The 26169-nt window shown below is 44.5% G+C and overlaps 1 protein-coding gene across 1 annotated transcript in view; it reads right to left on the bottom strand.

The window, feature by feature from the left end:
• Positions 1-5132: 5132 nt before the first annotated feature.
• The window catches only part of ADAMTS8 (ADAM metallopeptidase with thrombospondin type 1 motif 8), a 35613-nt gene continuing 14576 nt past the window's right edge, over positions 5133-26169 (bottom strand). The window contains exons 2-9 of the mRNA XM_080983427.1: positions 15556-15795; positions 13905-14037; positions 12623-12790; positions 10795-11093; positions 10151-10334; positions 8882-9057; positions 8017-8192; positions 5133-6064 (exon numbers count right to left, since the gene is read on the bottom strand). Of these exons, the coding sequence (XP_080839553.1) occupies positions 5332-6064; positions 8017-8192; positions 8882-9057; positions 10151-10334; positions 10795-11093; positions 12623-12790; positions 13905-14037; positions 15556-15795 (2109 nt within the window). The 3' untranslated portion in view covers positions 5133-5331. The remainder of the gene's footprint in view (positions 6065-8016; positions 8193-8881; positions 9058-10150; positions 10335-10794; positions 11094-12622; positions 12791-13904; positions 14038-15555; positions 15796-26169) is intronic.

Raw genomic sequence — 26169 nt, forward strand, 5'->3', positions numbered from 1 at the left:
TAAACTGATGCACTGGATGGTGCTGATGGGAGTTGTAGTCTGAAACATCTGGAGGGCACTTGATTGCCAAAGTTGCATTAGACAAACCAGGACTGACCTTCTAATGGTGTATAGACTACTACATGGGTAACCAACACCATGTTGGCTGCCATTGGAGTACTAACTTTTACAGCAGAAATGAGCAGGCTCTAGGACTTGAAGGTTCCACTAAAATAGAGACTGGGTTTTTGAGTGCATAGGTGGATAAAGGAATAGGGTGCCCCTATATTGGGACGCAGGTGGCGCTGTGGGTTAAACCACAGAGCCTAGGGCTTGCCGATCAGAAGGTCGGCGGTTCGAATCCCTGCGACGGGGTGAGCTCCCGTTGCTCGGTCCCTGCTCCTGCCAACCTAGCAGTTTGAAAGCACATCAAAGTGCAAGTAGATAAATAGGTACTGCTCTGGCGGGAAGGTAAACGGCGTTTCCGTGCACTGCTCTGGTTCACCAGAAGTGGCTTAGTCATGCTGGCCACATGACCCGGAAGCTGTACGCCGGCTCCCTTGGCCAATAAAGCGAGATGAGCGCCACAACCCCAGAGTCGGCCAAGACTGGACCTAATGGTCAGGGGTCCCTTTACCTTTACCTTTACCTTTAAGCACATGTTAAGCCCAGGATTTTGTTGTTAGTACCACGTCAGTCCTTGCAACTACTGCTTGTGTGCTTTTCTGAGTGCATACAGGGGTGGAAAGAGGAAAGTGTGTTGTATGTTAAAGCCTTCTCTATATAAAAGTATTTTACTGGGAGATAAAATGTTCAGTTGATAGACAGTACATCTCAGGATGGTCCTGATTAAGCAGAAGTGAGGAAGGAACCACATGTTATGGAGGCACACCCTTGTCTCACAAATATGTACACTCCAGTTAACACAAATGCAAGGGTGAGGAGGAGCATGTGCAGTAAAGAAGTGGCAGCTTGGAGGGGTGCATAACTCTCCACACCTCTCCACTGTCATCCGCTTCCAGCCCCTGGAATATTAGCATGTATGATCAACATAAGCGGCTTTATAGTACTGGTCCAACTAGCATAGCCCTGTCTGCACTAGCTGAGGGCAGCTCTCCAGGGTTTCAGGTGGGAGTCTTCTTCAGATGTACCTGGAAACTGAACCCTGGGACTGTTCACATGCAAAGAATGCATTCTACCATTGAGCTATGGCCCTTCCCCAGAGGTCTGAGAACCCAATCTTTGCTCCCCAACACACATGCTTCTCCTACTACATGCTGAATCCCATTAATTTCAGAGGAATCCAACTCTCACTGCTTAGGAGACAGGGGTGTAAATTTACATGTGCCTCCTGCACTAACTTGTTCTTTGGCTTCCAGTATTTAACCACTGGAACAACTAGCAGGATCATGCCTGCTGGTGTAAGATTCAGAATGAAATGTGATATACAGTTAGGGCTGCCGGATAGTGTTACTGCCAAGCATTGGAGCAATGTGCGCATTACAATGGATAGCGAGGATAGTTCCTGGAACTCAGTGTAAGTATTTAAGTATTTCTGTCCTCTTGAACAGGAACAGTTGACTAGAGTATCCACTAGCAATGCTGCATCCTTCAACCTCCCTTCCTCCCTCCAACTCTATTCTATAGAGCTGAGGTTTGCTTTCTGAAGCAGCTTGTCACGCAAGCTCCACCTGCTGAAATCTCTTCTGCACAACTATTAAAGGTGCAGGAGTCCTGTCCTTTTTTGCTTCTGGCCATCCTAGTTCTCTTCTCACTGTCCCTGGAAATGCCAGAGATTGAACTCAGAACCTTCCCCATTAAAGCATATTCTCTGCTATCCTGATACGGCTCAATGCAAGCGTGCCCTAGTGAGAGATGGGAAGGTGTCAAGCTTAAGGCTTAGGTGCTCACCTTTTACTACCAGGTAGCATGGGGAACTAGATTCCTTCTGCTTTCGGCAGCAATCTATGTTCCCGAGTATCTCCTTTGCTGCCAGGGAGCATGGGAAATATTGATTATGATGCATTCCAGTTCAATTCACTGAGACAAGCAAGGACTGGGAATTCCATTTTCCATGCGTCCCAGTGGCAAGAATAGTACTGGAGCCTAAGCTTGAGGCCTCTCCAGTGCTTTTTATAAACTATATAGTGATTTGAACTTTAAGGATGGATAAGCCATTATGAAGAATGTAGGGCTTTTAATTGGTGCACAGTAATTAGAGCTACAATCCTAAGCACAAAGTCTTGGGTAGAATTGGAATACAAGGGTGATATGAAAGATTTAGCAAAATAATAACATCTGTTGGATATTCTCTTAGTTTTTTGGGATGGAAAGTTGCAATTTTGATTCAGCGGAAATATTTTCTGAAGTTCTACATACTGCCATTATTTCCCCTGGCTGCTATAGCTTCAGCATCATTCCTGTCCTCCCCACTCTCCGAGTTGCTACTTTTCCTTTCTTCTTAGGTAACACATGGTTTTTAAGGGATCACATGGTGAAGAGGATGGCACTAGAATGTCATGTATCCAATCAGATTGATGGCAACTGAGAGACGAAGGGCAAATGGAACATAAGAAGAGGCCCTGCTGGATCAAATCAAAGGCCCGTCAATATTCTTGCATTCTTTTTCACAAGGAATGCCAAAAAAATACCATAGGGAAGATGTTTTTTAGCTTTTCCAAAAGTGCTTATAGAAACTGAGTAGCCAAAGCATGTGAAAGCCACCAATATCTTTGTAGAATATATACCGTATTTTTTGCTCTATAAGACTCACTTTTTCCCTCCTAAAAAGTAAGGGGAAATGTGTGTGCGTCTTATGGAGCGAATGCAGGCTGGTCAGCTATCCCAGAAGCCAGAACAGCAAGAGGGATTGCTGCTTTCACTGCGCAGCAATCCCTCTTGCTGTTCTGGCTTCTGAGATTCAGAATATTTTTTTTCTTGTTTTCCTCCTCCAAAAACTAGGTGCGTCTTGTGGTCTGGTGCGTCTTATAGAGCGAAAAATACAGTAGATCATACATTCATACCATACTCACATACCACTTTTAACAGTCATGGACAATCCTGGGAACTGTAGTTTATTAAGAGGGTTGGGAATTGTAGCTCTATGAGTTCAACATCTTTAACAAACTAAGGTTCCCAGGTTCCTCTGGGGGAAGTAATGATTGTTAAAGTGGTTTCATAATGCTTTAAATGTGTGGTGTGGATATGACCTTATCAGCTTTCGGAATGTTAACACTGTCTATGAGCATGATGCCATACACTTAAAGCAGAGACAGTAGAAATTGCTTTAGCTTTGATGCCTAGTTCCTTGATCCAATAGCTGTAATGTGATATTTAATCACTGTTTCCCTGTTTCATGTGCATGAACCTTGAGTCACCTTAGCATGAAAGCCAGTATGAAGCCATGGTACATATAATAAATCCACAAGTAAAGCAAGCTGTTGGGTGGGGAGAGGTACTGGGGAAATATGCGTAAATATAATCACATCCATATTATTATATACACTGAAACTGAGCCAACTGTCTACAAGTAATGAAATACACAGTAGGTATTCCGCTTTCTTTTTCTGAATAATCGCCTTATCCAAACATGTAGCTGACAAACACATAATGGCCTGGAAGCAACAAAGGTTTCCATAGAAAAGGAAATGCTAAACTGTGCTCAACCCAAGAGACGGCTGAGGTTCCTTTCTTAGACTGTATTACGCAACTGAGCAAAGGCATCCAAATGTTTTGGATCAATGAGCCTGTGTCAATTTTCAACGTATTTTGTTGTGTCTTGGTTTATAGAGTTTGTTTGCTGAACTCACTTCCTGATTTACAAAGCCTGGATCAACTGGGAAGGGAGTTTTATTTTCAGGCCATGGCGGGACATTGCTTGGTGACGTTATCACCAAGGAACTGTTTTCAAGGACAATACTCAGAGTAGATCAGTTGAAATCAATTAACCCAAGTTAGTCATGTCCTTTAACTTCAGTGGGTCTGCTTTGAATAGGACTAGCACTTCAGTGAAGCCCAATTGTGTCTCCCTTCCCTAAAATAAGGGGTGGTGGTATACTTTTCATAGAGTTAAACCTATATCATCTTTCTTTGGTTCACAGCATTATTATTAAGCTTAACAAAGCTTCCAAATTGGCAGATGTTGTTGCATGGCAACGAAAAGGAGGATGAGCCACACCTGCCATTTTCAATCTCTAAAAGCCAGGGGTGGGGATTGAATGCTGCATGTCAGTGTCATTCTGCTCACACTGCTTTTAACCATGACATGATGCTCTAGTCAGAGAGCAGGTGAAAAGAGAGGCGAAAGAAGCTGCCTTATACTGAGCTAGATCCTTGAGCCATCTAGCTGAGTCTTATCCACACTGGCTAGCCCTCCAGGGTTTCAGATAAGCTTGCATTTGATTGAGCCTGGGGCCTCTTGCATGCAAAGGAGATGTTCTACCACTGAGCTACAACTCTTCCCAGGGTTTCTATGTCCCTCATGCTGCTGCTCCCAATGACACGAGAGTGCAGGTATCAGATCAGTCAGCTGCAGAATTTTGATCTAATGGAGAACCAGTCTATTGTAGACCATGGCCAACAAATCACTGCAAGAAAAACATCACCATATAATAAACACTGTATATAATAAGCCTTCGACTAATCCTGACGAAAGCCTGCAGAACAGGTTTGAATTGTGTACCTTGTTTTGCAGCTGAGACAACGGTCGGAAGGTCAGTTACTCCAGCAGAATCCTTCTGATTAGGAGCTACGAGTATCATGGCCAGCGTGGGATTAAGTGGCCTGCTCATTTATATACAGATATTCAACATGGGGGCTGGGTTAGGGGCCCACAGTAGATAGTTGCTATACTGATTATGGGAGCTGTATACTACTGAAAAACGGATTGAGGGTATCCCTGTATTTGAAGAGTGATAGGTTCTTAGATGCCATTTCTGTGATAAGACCCACAAAAAAGCTTGGGGAAAGTGTGAGCAAAATTCAGGTCCAGCTTAGGACCGGTTTATAAATTCTCCTAGGTGTAAAACAGTGGCCTGGGGGAAAAAAAGAATATTTTTCCAAAAATAATTACCATTATTCATCCAAAATCCCATGCTATTCCGCGCTCTCGCCCCTGAGGTAGATGCCAATTTGGAGGAAGACAATGCAAGAGAGAGAGAGAAAGAAAGTGGTTGGTATTCAATGCCTGCTATTCTTTCAAACAGGTCTACCCAGCAGGGCCTGTTCAGGTCAAATAGTGCACATTTGCCTTTAAACCTACATCCTTGCTTGGTCATGCCAAGCCTGGTTCGGGTCAGGATAGTAGCCTATGTTACACATGCCTCTGATCATGTGTCGGCCATCCCTCTGCCCTCAGCACTCTTGAAGCATGCAGGCGGTGGTAGCTGCTGGCGGCCGCGGCGAACCACATTTCTCTGAGGTGATAGGTTTCCCTGTGTAGTCAACGCACAAGGGGCTTCGTGTCCGCATTCCCTCTCCACACGTTTGAGAACAGGGGGACCAAGGCCCCATCTGCCAGATGGGGCACGGGAAGTCACTGCAGGGCTTGATGTCCTCAGGCTTGAGGGATTTGTTGCAGGCTGAGGAGGCCTGCCCTTCCACATCCAGACACTCCACTGCTCGTCTCTGCCAGCCAGAGCCACACGATTTCGAGCACTCGGACCAGTCTCCCAGGACCCACTGTGACGTTAGCATGGGCTTGATTACGTTGGCCAAGTTCTTCTCCTTGCTCTTCTGTTTGCTGAAGTGGATGTCTTTGGGGATAAAGAAGGTGTATCTCACCCTTGGGGGGAACAGCTCAGCAGAAACGGTCAACACCTGGACAGTAAGTGGCTCCGGGAGCTTCTGGAAACTTTGGATGCGTTCCAGGGTGGTAAGAGAGCCACTATATCTCAGTACAGTCCCCTTGATGAAAATGTCTTCTTCCATAGCTGAAATGGCAAGGTTTCCATTCAAGAGGTATTTGCCATCCAGGGTTTTCAGGGCTAAATAGTTTTGGTCAGGCCACACCCCTCGGCGACCGTGTTGCTTGATGTCAATATTGGTTGCTCCTGCGGGGATTGTGACAATGTCGTTATATCCAAATCTGTGGAGACCAAAGAGACGTGTTTGTTTGTTATATTAATACTGTGGTGTCCTCTGGCTTTAAACAATAAAAAGTCTCATTCATTCATTCCTCCATGGTCAGATAATTTTGTTACATCCGTGGTTTTTAAAGACTTGTTTTTATTTCAAATTTTAAATAATTATTTCATACCATTTTATGCAAATGCTTTTAAAAATTAAGTGGCATGAAATAAATATTTCCAAATAAATAATAAAATAAATCATGAATATGTATTCTATCTACCACAGAATGAAATTGGCTTAAGTTGTCATCTCTCCCAAGCTACCCCTAGACACTGTGGCTATGTCAGGGGACAAAGGACCGCTAAGGGAATGCCTAGCACCCTCACCAAACCTGTAAGTCCCAGGATTCATGGAGGTGGTAATTCAATCCGAGACCAGGGAGAAGAGTCAGTGAAAGAAGACTGGAAGAAATTGAAGGACTATTTACAGAAATATTGCAAAATTAAGGAACTTTAGGAAGATGTTGGATAGAAACTAAGAGGTTTTTAGCTGTAATGCTTTAAGAGACATGGAAAAAAAGGTTAACAATTGGGTAAAAGATTAATGGTAAGGACTTGCTGAACCAACAAATTGAATTGGAATACAAAGAAGGGAGGTATGAGGAGGTCCGGGGAAATAAGAGTAAGGAAGATAGGTTATGGAACATTATTGTGTTTTTAACTGTTTTATTTTGTATGTTTTTTCTTATTTTCTACTTTTTTGCTGTATTTTAAAACTTTATACTTTTTTCTTTGTTTTGTATTTTCATGTATTTTTGTGAAACTTTAATAAATATCATTATTAAAAAAAAAAAAAAGATAATTCAGAAGCAGTTAGGGCTGTTGCTGCATCAGGTGCAGCATCCTAGAAATGTAGCAGAAGCTAGAGAGACACTTCATTTCCCAAGAAAAGAGGGAATTGAACAGATAGGGCAAAAACAATGTGTTTTGATCATAAATGCAATGCCTTTTTTTTTTTAACAATTCCTTTATATATTCCTATCTCAAATGCCTGGATGAAGTATTGAAAGAATATTGCTATCTGCCTGAACCTCAAGGTTTGTATCTCACTAGAGAACTAGGCTGACATATCCTTAACAATGGTAGCTGGCAGATCCTTGTTCTTGCTTGCACATCAGAGCTGTTTCTGTATTCCCCAGCTCAGTTACGCAGCCCATGCCCCACTGGTAGGAACATACACTGAATGGCAGCAGCTCTCCTGGGCTTTAGGTAGGGTTCTCTCCCAGCCCTACCTGGAGATACTGGGAAGTGAACCTGGAATCTTCTGCATGCAAAGCAGATGCTGTCACTGAGCTGCTGCTGCTGCTGCTGCTGTTGTTGTTGTTATTATTATTATTATTAATAATAATAATAATAATAATAATAATAATAACCTACTTCACAGCAGAAAGCCATCAAAATAGCATACAAAATAAAAGTGGAATAATACACAAGCTCTCAAAACAATAACACCATTCCTACAAACTCCAGAAACAGCACAACAAATTTCTTCAGCTACAAAATTGATATTCCATAAAGGACCATGGCCCCTTCTGCAAAGAGACCCTCCCCTGTCCTCAGCAGGGAAACTGCTTTATACATCGGTTGATCTATCTTATTACTGTTTGCACTGATGGGCAGTGCCTCTCGAGGGATACAGACAGGGAACATTCCTAGCTGTGCCTGAAGACGCCAGGAACTGAAACTAGGGCCTTCTACATGCAAAGCTACGAGCTTTCCCCTTTGATCTATGATTTTTGTGCTTCTGCAGCACCATCTTTAAATCCAGCTCCAGAACCATAATAAACAAGGAATCAGGTCAGCCATCGCCTCCTATGCAGTCTTCCTCTGGTCTACCCCGCCCTCGCCCAACCATCTCCCTCCTTCGCAATACTAGGATTGGCTCAAGCTGCCCTGGTCTGCCTCGTACTTAGATTTGTTGAGTGAGCCAGATATTTTCTTGCAAGTTGAGCCGTTGCCACCGCAAATCCCACACTTGTCTAACTTCTTGGGCGAGCCAATGATGTGGTCACAGCCAGCCTTGATGCACTGCCCACTCACACAAACAGAGAGGGTGTCGGGTGCACAGAGGGTCCCATCAGCTACCTGAAACAAAAACAAAGTGAGAGCAAAGTGAGGTTCCGTTGCCCTTCTCTGTGATACCATGATTTAGAACAGGCATTCCCAAACTCGGCCCTCTAGATGTTTTGGGACTACAACTCCCATCATCCCTGACCACCGGTCCTGTTAACTAGGGATGATGGGAGTTGTAGTCCCAAAACATCTGGAGGGCCGAGTTTGGGGATGCCTGATTTAGGATAACCCCAGTCTGCTAAAATGTACATACAGTTTGCACATAATTCATTTTTTTTGCTTTTTCGTTTAGTTGCAAAAAGAAGCTCAAATGTGCTGTAACTAGAATATTAAGAAAAGTGAATAAGATGGATTATAATTGGAAATTGTTTTAGTTTAATAATGATATTGGAAAGCTGTTACTTTCAACTACAAGGAAACTCAGAAGGGAGGGACTAGAGGAAGTCAACCAAGATGTATAAAAGGTTGGATTTGTAAAGAATTAAGTTTGTTGTTATTGTTTATTTGTTTATTGTTCCTTTTTTCTTTTTTCGTTCATTGATGTATTTCCCCCCCCCCCCCATTTTTCCCTGTTTTGTGTGTCATTCTGCTTTGTGTTTTTTGTTATAATTGTGGAAAGTCGAATAATTTATTTTTTTTAAAGTGCTGTAACTGCTCGAAGGGATTTTGAGGTTACTTTCAGAGCAAAGAGCAAGTCTTACTTTGGACTCAAACACTTTGAATTGACGGGTTCCCCCTTTAGCCCGGCAGAACAGCTTGCAGCGGTCTCGAGGTGACACGCCTGTGTACATGGGGACCCACTCCAGCAGATTCCCGTTTGTGTCTGTATAGTTGTAACTGTCATACTTTTCACACTGTTGCTCTCGAAAACTCTTGCCTGCAAAGGAAAGGAAAGGCATCTGATTGCACATGAAGACATGGAAGCCCAGAAAAACAGCTATAGCCATCCTGGCTAGTAGCCATTGATAGCTTTCTCCTCCGTGAATTCTCCTCATCCTCTTTTAAAGCCATCTTGGGTTCTCTGTGACATGCTTCTGTAGCAAGTCCTGATCTTGTTCGTGTTAAAGGGCATAGCTAGACTGCAGCCATCGGTCGCGTTCACATCATACATTGGAAGCGCCATGTTATCACGTTAGACCAGAGCTTTCCAAACTTTTCATGTTGGTGACACACATTTTAGACATGCATCATTTCACGACACAGTAATTCAGTTTTACTAGCAAACCGGAGGTTAAACTAACCCCTTTTCAGCCCCTGGAGGAGGACGGGGAGTGCTTGCCCGACACACCTTCACACTGCAGCCAACACATGAATGCATTGCTACACACAGTTTGGAAAGCTCTGTGTTGGACAGTCGCAGCTTCCCCCAAGGAATTCTGGGAGCTGCAGTTTGTTAAGTGTGTTGAGTGTTATTCGGAGACTCCTATTCCCCTCCCAGAGCTACAATCCTCAGAGTGGCTTAAAAAGCAATCCCTTCTCCCAGGGAACTTTGGGAACTGGAGGGCAATAGGGATCTCCTAGCAACTCTTAGCAGTCAATAGCAGACTACAGCTCCCAGAATTCTTTGGGAAAAACCATGATTGTTTAAAGTGATACCATACTGCTTTAATTGTATTGTGTGAATTTGGCCTTAAACTAAGTTAATAGTCATTCTGTCATTCCAGGTACACCAGGTATTGTAGTTTTCTGGAGGGGCAATATTAATGATCTCTAACAGGTCATTCTCTGCATCCTGACTAGACTAAAAATTCCAGGATTCATGACAGATAAAGCAATATAAAACTGACAAATGTCTGCAGTGTAGTTAACCCTTACAATATATTAGCTGATATCTTAATGGCTTCCTGCCCATCCTTACAATGGTTGCATTCTTGTCACAAGCTATTTCCCTTTGGTTGGGGTGGGGTCAGCTCTGCTTCTTCCTTCTGGAGTCAGTGGGAATTAAGGTTTGCCGGGAAACAGCTGATTACCATTCGGTGGGCATTCCTCAGTGTGGCATGATTCATACTTGACTCTTTGGCCTTCACAGTATTTGCCTCCATTCTTAGGTGTGGGGTTGTCACACCCTCTTTCAGAGAAATGCACTCCTCCACCACATGTCCTGGAACATGGCCTCCATGGGCTCCAGGGCCCCCAGTTTCCATCCACTGCCGGCTGCAAAATACAAATCCCTGAGTTAAGGCCCTGATTCCAGCTGATTTGCCATTGGGAGGCTGCCCCAGCCCCCGTCATCATGGCAGAGAGAAGACCAGCTTGCCCCCATCCATTGGCCAGCAATGGGGAAGTTGCTCCAATGCTGGCTTTCCCTCTTCCCTCCCGGTCCTCTTTCCTTTTGTATCATGTCTACTGGATTTGTATAGCAATTAGAAATTTTTGCATGCTTTAATTAAATATAAGATGATGATGATGATATCAGGCATGAAGGGAAGATACACAATCCCTGTATATTTTTCCACGTGAGTGGGAAGGTGTTCCTATGTTTATAATTCTGAAATGGCAGAAAGAGAAAGGGGTACACACCCTGTTTGGAGGAGAGGTCATAGAAACTGTGTTATTCAAGTGTTATTTGGCCTTTAGTAAGAGGTGGGCTGCCTGCTTCTCACTAGATGATTACCTCAGGCATCACTGTGTCTTGGGCCACACAGTGTCCATCCAAACACATCTTCTCTGCCCCACAGGGTGTCCCATCTGCCCAGGGCAAGCTGCCATTCCTGGTGTGGCACAGGCGCTCCCCTTCCTCCAGCTTACACCAGAGCTGGGAACAGATGTCCTCCTGCGTGGTGTTTGGGCAGTGTCGAAACTCCTTGCCAAAGATCTGCTGGCACTGATGATCAAGGTTGTATAGGGGGACTTGGCCTGGAAGGTCTGTGGGGAGGGCAATGGGTTCGGCAGGTTTGTCAAGCAGGCAGTCACCTGGTGAAGGAGAGAGGTAAAGAAGGTCACACCAAAGGCTACTTTTTATTCATTTCAATAATGAATAATAAGGATTTCAAAGGCTGGTTGTATTTTGGCTTGCATATTGTTTAGGAAAGTGTGAATCAGGTAGGTATGGCTTTAAATGTGTACTGAATCAGCTTCCCAGCTACTGTACAGCCAAAGTCAAATTGCATACATAACAAAAGAAGTCTGTATTCCAATTGGAAATATCACCAAATCTAGAGAAGCTAAGGATTTCCTTGCATAAGAACAACATGCTGGATCAGACCAATGACCCAATGAGTCCAGCATTCTGTTCTCACAGTGGCCAAGTAGATAGATGCCTGTGGGAAACTCACAAGCAAGACTTGAGCACAAGGGCACTTTCCCCTCCTGTGGTTTCCAGTAACTGTGTTCAGAAGCATTGATACCTCCAACCATAATGGCTAATAGCCACCCATTCTCCTCCATAAATTTGCCCAATCCTCTGTTTTTTAATTTTTAATTTTCAATGCAAAATTACAACAAAAATTACAAACATAAAATCCAGAAAAAACAAACAAAAATAAAGCAAAACAAACCAAACAGAAACACACACACACACACACACACACACACACACACACACAAACCTACAGAGAAAACCATGTCATCATCATAATCTTTATGTACATATACACATATTGACTTCCGTACATATACACATATTGACTTCCTTCCTCTGTTTTGAGACCTCAAAATTTTTAATCTTTCTGAATTGTTGTATCTAATGTAAATTACCTCTATCTTTATACCCCTTTGCACCGTTTTTCAATTTCTTTAACCCTGCAAAGCTTCATTTGTTACATACCGATATACTTACTCCAGAACAATGTTTTTTCGTATATTCTTTAATACAATCCCATTCTTTTGCTAATTTTTTGGTCTGATTGTCCCCTTAAGAATATAGCTGTCAACTTTTCCCTTTTCTTGCAAGGAATCCTATTCGGAATAAGGGAATTTCCCTTAAAAAAAGGGAAATGTTGACAGCTATGCTTAAGAATGCTGTGAATCTTGCCAAATTTATATATTCACAAAGTTTAATTTGCCATTCTTTTATTGATGGGATTTTTTTTATTGATGCGGGGGGTGGGGGGGCGGGGTGGGTGGGAAATGCCCAATCCTCTTTTAAAGCCATCCAAGCTGGAGGTCATCTCTACCTTCTGTGGGAGCAACCTTCACTGTTTAACTATGCGCTGCATGAAGAAGTACTTTGCTTTACCTGTCCTAAAATCACAAAACTGTAGCACATGAAAAGTTGCAAAAGTGTTCAGATTCTGACACATGGCCTATCTTGAGTTTGGCATTGACTAAATGCCTCGTGTAACTGAAGAGGGAGAAACCACAATATTGTCAGAGGAGGGTGTACCCTGAGATGTAATCATGACATTACCAAGGAGTTTCTAATAGCCATTCTCAAAAGATGGATGGGCATCAATGGACTGTCCCAGCAGACATCTGAAAAGGATAGCAAGTTTGATACCTACCATGCCCTCCATCCAGAAATTCTGTGATATGCATGGCACTGCAAGGGGACCATGGCAGAGTCTTGTTTAAGTGGATGAACAGAGGGGCCATCATATGATGCTTCCCTAAGGTCCCAAAGTTCTTCTCACAGGCCTTGGAATCGTCATGAGGCATGCTGAGTACATGCCCTGGAATGAAAGAGCATAGAAACAGGAGGTGAATGAGCTATTCCTGCCTTTCTGAACTGATAATTGTCGTTGGAGATGGCTTCATTGCCCTGAATTCCTTTGCAACATCTTTCCCATCCCCAAACAAAGTGCTGTAATACCCTAGTAAACTTCTTTCCAAGTCTACCATCTGAAAGCTGTGCTCACCCTGTACAAAAAAAGCCACTGAAAATAAAAAGTTACCCTAAAACAAAGCTTCGATTTTCAGTGCCATGATCCCCAATAAATGGTAAATGGACCCCTGACCATTAGGTCCAGTCATGACTGACTCTGGGGTTGTGGCACTCATCTCGCTTTATTGGCCGAGGGAGCCAGCGTACAGCTTCCGGGTCATGTGGCCAGCATGACTAAGCCACTTCTGGCGAACCAGAGCAGTGCACAGAAACGCCGTTTACCTTCCCACCTATTTATCTACTTGCACTTTGACGTGCTTTTGAACTGCTAGGTTGGCAGGAGCAGGGGCCGAGCAACACTCACCCCGTTGCGGGGATTCGAACCGCTGACCTTCTGATCGGCAAGTCCTAGGCTCTGTGGTTTAACCCACAGCGCCACCTGCGTCCCTATGATCCCCACTATGCAATAAGAAAAGCTGAATTTTGAAACCTGCATTTTGCAAAGCTGCAGGTTTTTCTATTTTGCAGCACTCTTCTGCAACATTTGCATACTGCGTAGTTTATTCTGCTTTTGCTAGTTAATTATACAACAGTGCACATGGCAATGAAAAACTTGTTCAGCAACTACTTGGGAAACGACTGTAGCTCAGTGATTGAGAACATGCCATGCAGGCGGAGAGTTTCGGGTTCAATTCTCATCACAGGACTGGGAAAGTTTTTTGGCAGCCACTGCCAGTCAGTGCAGACAATATTGAAGCAGATGACCAGTGTTCAGACTCTGTAAAAGACAGCTTCTGAGATTCCACTGGCTTCCTAAGTTTTGGCAGTCATTGTTTAAATATATGCAAGCTTATATTTCCAACTATGAGGGCTAGAAAAGGGTGGTGGTGTTCTTTTTAAGAATGGCACTATGATGGGCTTCCTCCCCTTGCTGTGCACATCAATATGGGCATGGTAACTACCTAGTTCATGGGCCAAGGTGTAGGCTGCCTGGAGACCCTCATCTTCGATCACAGAACAGCTCTTGTTTGGGTTGCACATGGTGCCTGTCTCAGCCACTCCAAGGGTCCTGCAGCCCTGGTGTCCACAGAAATCCTGTGAGTGAGAAAATGAAACAGAAACTAGTACACAAAGGAAACGGAGCCACCATCATCCCCAATGGACCTCTCACCCAGCAATATAAATGAACAGACCGTTCCACACTTGAAAGGAACTGATGTTTCAGTGGGGCAGCACCTGCCTTCTGGAACTGCCTTCCCCTTGACATCAAGGCAATCAGTATTTTAATGCTGGTTCTAAATGTGTTTTTATTGTATTATAACTATTGTTTTTAACTACTTTGTTTTTATTACTTTGTGTTTTAAAATTGTAAGTTGCCTTGAATCCCAGCTTGGGATTTTAAAATTTTTTATAGCCCTGAGGTTTTTCTTAGGTCAACTTGTTTTTTAACTTCTGGTTTTTACCAATAATTTTAATGTATATTTTATGTAAACCAGATTTTTTTAAAAAAAACCCACACCAATTAAGCGGTATACAAATCCTGTTTTTTAAAAGCATATAGTGAGGAGGCCCACCTAATAGCTATTCTGTTCTCTTTTCAGTGCCAGGGAAAGACCTTGTCATTCTCTAAGGGCTTTTGGAGCTTCTTAGAATTTGTTGATTCTTTTAAGCCACTGTGAGGGTTTTTTCATAGAATTGCAGAATTTTAGATTTGGACGGTACGTCTCAAGGGTCATCGAGTCCAACTGCCTGGAATGCAGGAATCACAGCTCAAGAGTTCCTAGCAAATAGCCTCCAGTCCACCACTCTCTCCCTTCCTCTCTTTGTGATTTGTTGTATGTTTCAGTTGCTGGCTTTGCTATATTATTTTATCAAACGGTATTGCTTTCAGTCTTCCTGTTAGTCCAGCCTTCTAAACAAACCCTTATGTCAGGCATCCCCAAACTTGGCCCTCCAGCTGTTTTGGGACTGCACTTCCCATTATCCCTGACCACTGGTCCTGTTAGCTAGGGATGATGGGAGTTGTAGTTCCAAAACAGCTGTAGGGCCGAGTTTGGGGATGCCTGCCTTATGTATTTGGGGTGTGTGTGTGTCATCCCTAATACAGTGGTACCTCTGGATGCAAACGGGATCTGTTCTGAAGCCCTGTTCGCATCCTGAAGTGAACGCAACCTGCGTCTGCGCATGTTGCGATTCGTCGCTTCCGTGCATGTGCATGATGTCATTTTGAGCATCTGTGCATGAGCGAGCGGTGAAACCCGGAAGTAACACGTTCTGTTACTTCTGGGTCACTGCGGAGCGTAACCTGAAAACGCTTAACGTGAAGCATATTCAACCCGAGGTATGACTGTAGATATTTACTGCAAGTATACTCTTATCTCAAACATTTTGATATGAATGCAGATTCTGTTTCCCACTTTGCATACAGTTCAGACTTCTAACGGTCATTTTTCTGGTTGCCTGTTGCAAAGAGGAAAAAATGGCAATGTAACAAAGGGTGCTCCCAGATGACCTCTTTATTGAACCTTCACCCTGGTTTGTTTGCAGGGAGATTAGACAACGTTGGCCTCTGAGCAATTCTGTCTACACACCTGACTGCAAGCGTCTACACACCTGTCTTGTTAACAAGACTGCCGTGTCATAGTGCTCCGGGAGACGGTCACTTGCAGGGTTGAACTGCTGCTGCCACTCGCAGAAGTTCCTTAGCATGAGCCCTCCATTGTCAGACACTTCTGGCCCAACCTTCTCATCTTCCACCACCACCACCTTCACCACCACCAAACTGATGGAGTTCTTCAGGCTGGGGTGCTTGTAGATCTGAGCAGCCACAGACATCAAGGTGAGGATGTGATTCTGAAACATAGAAGCAGCCAAGGAGGTTAAGGCAGGGGATGATATCTCATTCTTCAATCAGGGGGTGATACTCTGCATTCTACAGAGGGATCTATTTTGTTTTGGTTTTTTTCCAATTTTTTTTATTGATTTTGACAAATATAACATATAAAACATACAAAAGAAAACACATTACAATATTAAAAAAAGAAAAGAAAAAAGAAATAAAAATATAAACACATATTCCTTCTAAAGTTCATTTTAATTTCCATTGTTAAATGACTTCCTCGAATCCCCCTAACTGAATTTCATTATATCCCCTTGTAACAGGGGTCCTCTTCTTTCTAAAAATAAAATTAACTCTCAGTTTACTATCTTCTAGTCTTTTCTTGATGTTCAAAATCCATAATGCTTAACAAATCATTCTTATTTTATTCCTAAGCCTATTTAATATTTTCAAGCGACTTCAAATTATCTTATATTAAAATATTTGGCTAAATAGTCTTTAAATTTCTTCCAGTCTTCTTGATACTCCTCTTCTTTCTGGTCGCGGATTCTTCCAGTCAGGTCGGCTAGCTCCAAAAAGTCCAACATCTTCACCTGCCATTCTTCTACTGTTGGTATTTCTTGAGATTTCCAATTTTTAGGTAATAGTAGTCTTGCTGCTGTAATGGCATACAAAAACAATCTAACATCTTTTTTGGGCAATTCCAATCCTATTATTCCAAGCAGAAAGGCTTCTGGTTTCTTAACAACAGAGGGATCTATTTTGAGGTTTTGGTTTGGAAGCTGTGAGCTGGTACAGAAGTAACCAAAATGCATTACAAAAAGAGAGGGGCAAGTTGTGTTTTTGGTTGCTCTTAAATATTCCTTAGAGCAGGGATGGGGAACATGTGACCCTCCAGATGTTGCTGGACTGTAACTCCCATCATCCCTGACCATGGACAGTCATGACAGCTGCTGATGGGAGTTGGAGTCAGCCATATCTGGAGTAAGAATTGTGCTTTACACAATGAATAGGGAGGTGAAGGAGTTACCACACAGACTGTATTTAAAATATTGATTCCAAGCCATTTTTGCCTCCACTCTAACTGAAAGGTAATTTAAAGTTTCAAAGAACGTGTGTACTGAGCTGTCAAAGAAAATATGTCCAGAGACATGTAACAGACAGCTTAATCCTGGGTGCAAATAATTTAAGCCACCCTTCTTTTTGTGACTTCCTTCCCACCCCTCCAAAACAACCCGGATAGGATTGTTTGCTTTGCAGAGGCACCTACAGCAAATGTTTGCCTTACAGGATCAATTTGCCTTCAGTAAAGAGGACTATTCACTTTCCAGAAGCCTTTGTATGGCGACCCCCCAGCGAGATGCTCTCTTCTTTAATGACTCAACAGGATGCATTGTCTAGCCCAAGATAACCTGTTGAAACTTCATAGGGTAAAGGATCCCTGAACGGTAAGTCCCGTCAAAGGCGACTATGGGGTGCGGCACTCATCTCACTTTTCTGGCTGAGGGAGCCGGCGTTTGTTCACAGACAGCTTTCCGGGTCGTGGCCAGCATGACTAAACAGCTACTGGCACACGGAGGGCTGTGATGAATGCCAGAGCACACGGAAACACCATTTACCTTTCCGCCACAGCGGTACCTATTTATCTACTTGCACTGGTGTGCTTTTGAAGTACTAGGTTGGCAGAAGCTGGGACAGAGCAACGGGAGCTCACACGGATTCAAACCACCAACCTTCCAATCAGCAAGCCCAAGAGGCTCAGTGGTTTAGTCCACAGCGCCACCCGCATCCCTGAAACTTTGTGTCTGATACTAGATACTAGTTGCGATGGGAGAATCTGGCAATTTCAGTTCTCATTTTTCCAAACTTAAGCTTAGTTTTCCACATTTTTATGTCAGTTTGCCATGATGATGATGATGATGATGATGATAATAATAATAATAATAATATCCTCCTGAAAATTAATCTATTTAGGTGCAAATTTCTCTGAATATACACATTTTCAATGCAATTTTGCCTAACTGTATTTTTGCCAAGCCATTCTCCCTAATATGCTTTTTGGTACAATATCTTCACTAATTTGTGCATTTCATGACATTTTACTCAAATATATGCTGCTTGGCTGGAGAACTGCATTGCAAAATTCAGAAGTGCAAACTTTGAAGGATGTCTGTGTGTTGGGTCGGTCCACACATTGTTTCAGGTGAGTTTTGCATGTGAACTGAATTGAATTCCTCCCTCATCTCTAGCTACTAGTGACATGGTTTTCCCTACCTTGGCAAAAACAGTTGAACACAGCAAGAGAAATGAAAGGCATCAAAAGATAATTGACTTGACACCCCTAATCCCCCCTGATACTGATACCGTATTTTTTGCTCTATAGGAAGCACCCCACCATAGGACACACCTTGTTTTAGAGGGGGAGAACAAGAAAAAACAATTCTCCCCCTATCTGAGCAGCGCCCCTTAAGCGAAGCGGCAGGAGAAATGGAGCCCCCTCCAGTTCTCCTCCCGCTATGCTGAAGGGGTGCTGCACAGCTCTCCCTCTCCCACATTGCCTTCGCCGAAGCCTCCGGAAGTGCAGCGGGAGCGCTCCCACTGCGCTTCTGAGGCTTCGCGTTGCTATCGCTGAAGCCGAGGAGCCTGCATTCGCACCATAAGATGCACACACATTTCCCCTTAATTTTTGGAGGGGAAAATTTGCATCTTATAGAGCGAAAAATATGGTAATTCTACTGTCTGAACTGCAACGTACCACAAGTAAGAGATCAGAAGCAGTTAAAAAAGAGAGATGGTTATAAGGGTTGCCAATATTAGGGGCTGTGGACACATTTGCAAAGCTGGGAAACTGTTGAGGGCACCACACACCCATACAAACAGACACACACACACACACACACACACACACTCTCACACACACACACACACACTGCAACCTGTTCTATTGGCTGCAATAGAATGCTTCATTCGAGTCTAATTTCATTGTGTAGGAGGGGCTCTTATTGATTGGTGTTGACTTCAAGCCAGCATGGGATTAGCTACACTCCAGAGTTTCCAGTCAGGAACTCTGGAGCGTAGCTGATCTCTGCCAAAAATGGGGCTTGATTGGTGCTGACTTAAAGCCCCAAATTCAGCAGGGACAGGCTCCACTCAAGAGCTCCCAAGTGGAAGCAATCTCAGCAGGATTGCCTTTGGTGCCAAACTTAAACAGTGAGAAATACAAGCCTCACTTGCCAAAGAATAATCACGGCACAGCAGAAGAGGGCTGTTGCCTTCATACCCTGGTTGTGAGTTTTCCAGAGGCACCTGCATCTGTAAAGAAGGGCCATGATGACCCAGGGGCAGAGCATCAGCTTAGCATGCAGAAGCCCCCTGGTTCAGTCCTTGGCATCTCAAGGTAGGGTTGGGAGAGAACCCTGCCTGAAACTCTAGAGAATTGCTGTCAGGCATTGTAGACCAGGAAGCGAAAGGAAAGTCCAATGCTGTAAAGAAAAATATTGCATAGGAACCTGGAATGTAAGAACCATGAACCTGGGTAAGTTGGATGTGGTCAAAAATGAGATGGCAAGAATAAATATTGACATCCTGGGCATCAGTGAACTAAAATGGACGGGAATGGGCGAATTCAGTTCGGATGACCATCATATCTACTACTGTGGGCAAGAAACCCGCAAAAGAAATGGAGTGGCCCTCATAGTCAACAAAAGAGTGGCAAAAGCTGTACTGGGATGCAATCTCAAAAATGATAGAATGATCTCGATACGAATCCAAGGCAGACCTTTTAACATAACAGTAATCCAAGTTTATGCACCAACTACTGGTGCTGAAGAAACTGAAATTGACCAATTCTATGAAGACTTACAACACCTTATTGAAGTGATACCAAAGAAGGATGTTCTTCTCATTATAGGGGATTGGAATGCTAAAGTAGGGAATCAAGAGATAAAAGGAACAACTGGCAAGTTTGGCCTTGGAGATCAAAACGAAGCAGGGCAAAGGCTAATAGAGTTCTGTCAAGAGAACAAGCTGGTCATCACAAACACGCTTTTCCAACAACACAAGAGACGACTCTACACGTGGACATCACCAGATGGGCAGCATCGAAATCAGATTGATTATATTCTCTGCAGCCAAAGATGGAGAAGCTCTATACAGTCAGCAAAAACAAGACCTGGAGCTGACTGTGGCTCAGATCATCAGCTTCTTATAGCAAAATTCAAGCTTAAACTGAAGAAAGTAGGAAAAACCACTGGGCTGGTAAGATACAATCTAAATCAAATCCCTTATGAATACACAGTGGAAGTGAGGAACAGGTTTAAGGATTTAGATTTGCTGGACAGAGTGCCTGAAGAACTGTGGATGGAGGCTCGCAACATTATACAGGAGGCAGAAACAAAAAACATCCCAATGAAAAGGAAATGCAAGAAAGCAAAGTGGCTGTCCAATGAGGCCTTCAAATAGCGGGGGAAAGAAGGCAAGCAAAATGCGAGGGAGATAGAGAAAGGTACAGGAAATTGAATGCAGATTTCCAAAAAATAGCAAGGAGAGACAAGAAGGCCTTCTTAAACGAGCAATGCAAAGAAATAGAGGAAAACAACAGAATGGGAAGAACCAGAGATCTGTTCAAGAAAATTGGAGATATGAAAGGAACATTTTGTTCAAAGATTACCATAATAAAGGACAAAAATGGTAAGGACCTAACAGAAGCAGAAGACATCAAGAAGAGGTGGCAAGAATACACAGAGGAATTATACCAGAAAGATATGGATGTCTTGTACACCCCAGGTAGTGTGGTTGCTGACCTTGAGCCAGACATCCTGGAGAGTGAAGTCGAATGGGCCTTAGAAAGCACTGCAAATAACAAGGCCAGTGGAACTGATGGTATTCCAGCTGAACTATTTAAAATTTTAAAAGATGATGCTGTTAAGGTGCTACACTCAATATGCCAGCAAGTTTGGAAAACTCAGCAGTGGCCAGAGGATTGGAGAAGATCAGTCTACATCCCAATCCCAAAGAAGGGCAGTGCTAAAGAATGCTCCAACTACCACACAATTGCACTCATTTCACACGCTAGCAAGGTTATGCTTAAAATTCTACAAGGAAGGCTCAAGCAGTATGTGGACCGAGAACTCCCAGAAGTGCAAGCTGGATTTAGAAGAGGCAGAGGAACCAGAGACCAAATTGCAAACATGCGCTGGATTATGGAGAAAGCTAGAGAGTTCCAGAAAGACATCTACTTCTGCTTCATTGACTATGCAAAAGCCTTTGACTGTGTCGACCACAGCAAACTATGGCAAGTTCTTAAAGAAATGGGAGTGCTTGATCACCTCATCTGTCTCCTGAGAAATCTCTATGTGGGACAAGAAGCTACAGTTAGAACTGGATATGGAACAACTGATTGGTTCAAAATTGGGAAAGGAGTACGACAAGGCTGTATTTTGTCTCCCTGTTTATTTAACTTATATGCAGAATTCATCATGCGAAAGGCTGGGCTGGATGAATCCCTAGCCGGAATTAAGATTGCTGGAAGAAATATCAACAATCTCAGATATGCAGATGACACAACCTTGATGGCAGAAAGTGAGGAGGAATTAAAGAACCTTTTATTGAGGGTGAAAGAGGAGAGCGCAAAATATGGTCTGAAGCTCAACATCAAAAAAACGAAGATCATGGCCACTGGTCCCATCACCTCCTGGCAAATAGAAGGGGGAGAAATGGAGGCAGTGAGAGATTTTACTTTCTTGGGCTCCATGATCACTGCAGATGGTGACAGCAGCCACCAAATTAAGAGACGCCTGCTTCGTGGGAGGAAAGCAATGACAAACCTAGACAGCATCTTAAAAAGTAGAGACATCACCTTGCCAACAAAGGTCCGTATAGTAAAAGCTATGGTTTTCCCAGTAGTGATGTATGGAAGTGAGAGCTGGACCATAAAGAAGGCTGATTGCCGAAGAATTGATGCTTTTGAATTACGGTGCTGGAGGAGACTCTTGAGAGTCCCATGGACTGCAAGAAGAGCAAACCTATCCATTCTTAAGGAAATCAGCCCTGAGTGCTCACTGGAAGGACAGATCGTGAAGCTGAGGCTCCAATACTTTGGCCACCTCATGAGAAGAGAAGACTCCCTGGAAAAGACCCTGATGTTGGGAAAGATGGAGGGCACAAGGAGAAGGGGACGACAGAGGACAAGATGGTTGGATAGTGTCTTCGAAGCTACCAGCATGAGTCTGACCAAACTGCGGGAGGCAGTGGAAGACAGGAGTGCCTGGCGTGCTCTGGTCCATGGGGTCACGAAGAGTCGGACACGACTAAACGACTAAACAACAACAACAATTGTAGACCAGGGACTGCCCATGTGTTCTGAAGACATCACAGCCTACAATTCCCATCATTCCTGCCCACTGGCCATGGTGGCCGGGGCTGATGGGCGTTGTAGTTCAACACCTCTGGAGGACACCATGTTGGCTACCCATGGTGTTGGTTGGCATCCATTTGTCTCGGGAGACAATGGAGGTGTGTGCTTTTGGGGGTGAAATCAAACTGTTGGAAGGTCACAGCGTCTGCTATGGCTGTAGAGACCAGAGGTCGGCAACCTGAGGCCCATAGGCTCATGGCCGGTTCTGTGGATTGGCGAGGGGAATCCGTGGGGTTTTTTCCACGGCGTGGGCACCGTTTTCCCCCCGCTGACATTTCCCCTCCTCTCCCTCACTGCGGCGGAACCTCCCCCTCCTCCCGGTGTAACAAATCGCTGGCCAATCGCCTGCTAAGGTTTGAGGCCCTGGCCAATGGGGGAGTGGCAGCTGCGTGTGGCCGAGAGGAGGAAGGGGGCTGGGCTGAGCTGGCCAAACGCATTTGTCAGAGCAAGCTGTTTGCCGCTGCCGCCACTCTGCCAAGTACGGCTCCTGTGCCTGCCCTTGCAAGCAGCAGAGGCTGTTGTCGTCGGTGGAGGAGGAACGAGCAGCGCAAAAGCAGGCCTTTCGGGCTGCTCATTCCTCCTCCACCTCTTCTGCTGCTGTCGGTGATGGAAGAGGAACGAGCAACCCCAAAGCAGCCCTTTTGGGCTGCTCCTTCTTCCTCCGCCGTTGCCGCTGCCGCCACCAGCCTCTGCCTCTCGGCAGCACCCTAGGTAGGCAAGGGGATGGAAGGGACTTGGGGGGGGGGGAGAGAGAAGCCCCCTCTGCTGTGTGCACTCCGGCCCACCAGCAGGTTTGTGGTGCAGTGAATTGGCCCACCCCCCCAAAAAGCTTTGGTTGTGCGGCTGCAGATGCACCACAGCATTTCTTCTCTCTGCACTTCTCCTTGTAGTCATTCCTCCTCTGGTCACTGCTATGGATGCTCAACCTGACTGCCTGTCTCCAGGCACGGCAGTCGTGTGCAAGGGATTCCCACATGGTGGGGTTGATGTTGCCAGCCTTCGTGTTATGTTTGCAGACATCTTTGTAACACAGAGTTGGTCTGTCAACGGACCTGGAACCTGAAGCCAGCTCTCCTAAGGGCATGTCCTTGGGGATCCTGCCATATTCCATTCTGAGAACACGACCAAGCCAGTGTAGATGTCACTGAGACAGGAGTGCAAACATGCTGGGAATGTAGGAGAATGTGGGAGAGCACATCTTTGTATAGAGTGACAATACTTATCTAGAAGGACCATCTATAAGGCAGCTTCCTATGCTCCTATCTGGTTGGCCAATGGATCAGATGGACCTTTGGTCAGATCTTTTGTTCTGCAACCTTTTCAAAGAGGCGCAGCAAGGCTGACTCCAATGAGTACTATGGCAAGCCTTGCCTTTGTGAGATGTAGGCGATACACACCAATGACACATTTGTGAATGGGATGTCTTCCTACACAGACCATTTGCGTATGCTCTTGAGCCTTCACCCTGCAGCACCTCTTGCTTGGGTAAACGAGACAGTGGAGAGATGACCTCATATATCAGACACTCCAGCTATGTTTAAGTCAGATGTTAACATCTTATCAGAATTCTGGCTTCTTTTGGCACTGGCTCACGGAACCGTCTTCATGACAGAAAAATGCAAGCGTTACACAACAACGCGGCTATTGAGAAACAGCAAACGGCCCCTGCATTCCCAGACGTGCTTTCCTGTGTCAGCTTCTTGCCTTTGTGACTTCACCATAATTGTTCAATTAAGGCACACTAATAATACTTAGAATCAACTGTACAGACTGTGTTCTACTCCCTACTCCATGCACCTTCTCTGCCAACTGAAGCCGGGGAAGTTAACACCAAAACAGAAGAGATTAGAACATTGGGCCCAATTCTTAAATAGCCAGCCTTGCTTTTGAATGAATGGTATCTGCTACCAGTCAGTGGATTATGATTGTGTAGGCCAGGGATGGGGAACCTGTGGCCATCCAGCTGTTGTTGGACTCCAACCCCCATCAGCACAGCCAACAGTCAGAGATGATAGGAGTGTCAGAGTTTCCGTACAACTGAGCTGTAATAGCTCTCCTCCTTGTCCTATCTTCGGAATCCATCGACCTCTGCTCCAACAGTGATTAATGACCTAAGCCTTTAATGAGGCTTCAGGTACGCTCCCCATTACGCAGAGTACCCGGACAGCAGACGGAGCCAGAAAATATGTGCTACGTTGCTCCATTTATTTCTATCTACGCAGGACAGAAAAGAATATGCACCTGTTCTCTGTGAGAGACAGTGAACAACAGGAACAAAGACACAGGAAACCAGTAACTTCAACATCCGTCTCCCATGAGACTTCCAACAGTCTGGAATGTCAACAGAGTCTTGTGACTCCAAAAACTGCACAGTGGCATAACAGAAATCTAACAAGGAGTTGGAGAGCCAAAGGTTAGCCAGCCCTGATGTGGACTGTGGATGAATGACTTTTACTCCTCTGAAGTTCAAGTGCAGCTGGGTCTTTTGGTCAGGTGGCAAGCTGGCAAGCTGAAGGTGTTCAGAGGAAGACCCTGACAGCCTCCCTTAGTGACATCATGCCCAGATGAAGGGAAAGCAGGAAGTCTGAGAACTTGACATCAACGCATGGCAACAGATTAGCCCTGGTTTGCCAGGCCAAGAGGATTATGGTCTGTGGCCCGAATGCCTGTTATTCCTTTCACTAACCTGGTGAAACAAGAGGAAAGCCAGTGTCTGATCTGGAGGCTCCTGGTCTGAAAAAGTCCTAACATCTATTTCATCAGGCCTTTTTCAGAGGTTATGGCAGTCTGAATGTGGATATCATCTGGAGGAACCCAGACCATGTGGGGCCTCTCCATGGGATGGGCTGCTTGTGCAGTGCTGACTATGCCTATGAAACTTTGCATCGTTAAAATGGTCCTGAATTGTATGGCTCTTGCTACACACGAAAAGCCAATTTAGCAGCTGCATGGTTTGATTTCCCATAAGCAACCAGAACCCACCCCCAATATTGTATGAAGCTGGCCCAAGGTCCCTAATGTATGGAGCATAAGACAATACAACATTTACTCAGGCTGTGTACACACCGTACATTTAAATCACATGTCTTCTCCCACATAATCCTGGGGACTCTTAATTTGTTAGGGATGCTGGGAATTGTAGCTATGTAAGAGATAAACTATGGCTGACAGGATTATTTGGGGAAAGTCATGTGCTTTAAATGTGCTTTAAATGTATGGTGTGTGCACAGCTGTACAGAAAGGGCAAGTGTCCACACAGGCCACTGGTGTGATTGCTGGTTATGTCCTTCCTGCTCTTTCCAGGCTGACAGTGGATAGCAATCTCGTCACTGATGTCTCGTCACATAAGCTGAGGCCCCTTTTCTCAGCACAGATCCTTTAATTTTTTCTTTCTCTTCTTATCCCCTGTCCTCCACCCATCCAGCAGCCCTGCATACAAATGCTCTGGCTCCTTATCCCTGCCTTGAATCCACAAACAAATAAAAAAGCTGGAAAGCAAAGATGTAAACTAAACTGAGCAAACAGCTATTTGATGAAGATTATGAGGTCAGGTTCACTTGTTCCACCATCTGGTGTCTATTTACACCCTTTCCCTCAGCTATTTTCTCTTTTAGGAGGGGAACAAAGAAGTTCAGCTGGCCCCAGAGTGAGAGAACCTGGCTGCTCTGGGGTAAACAACAGCCACCTGGGTAAAGAAGCCCCTTGGGCTGGTGATGGAAGGGACATTTCACTAGGCTGGACTCTTGAGGAGTTGGATTCGAGACAGGTTGGCCCTGTTTTCTCAACTGAAGACAGATCTGTTGCACAGGCTTTGAGCTTCACCAAAGGCAGGCAGAATTCCTCTTGCTTTCCACAGGGGAAAGCCACTCTTTAGCACTCAGTTGGAGCAGACGGCAATAGGGTTTTCTGTGGACTGCCATTTGTTCTGATTTAGAGCTAAAGAGTGGGTTTTCCCTTGGGAAAGGAGCAGGGT

Source organism: Podarcis pityusensis (genome assembly GCF_964106645.2).
Source record: "Podarcis pityusensis genome assembly, chromosome: 15".
Lineage (NCBI taxonomy): Eukaryota > Metazoa > Chordata > Lepidosauria > Squamata > Lacertidae > Podarcis > Podarcis pityusensis.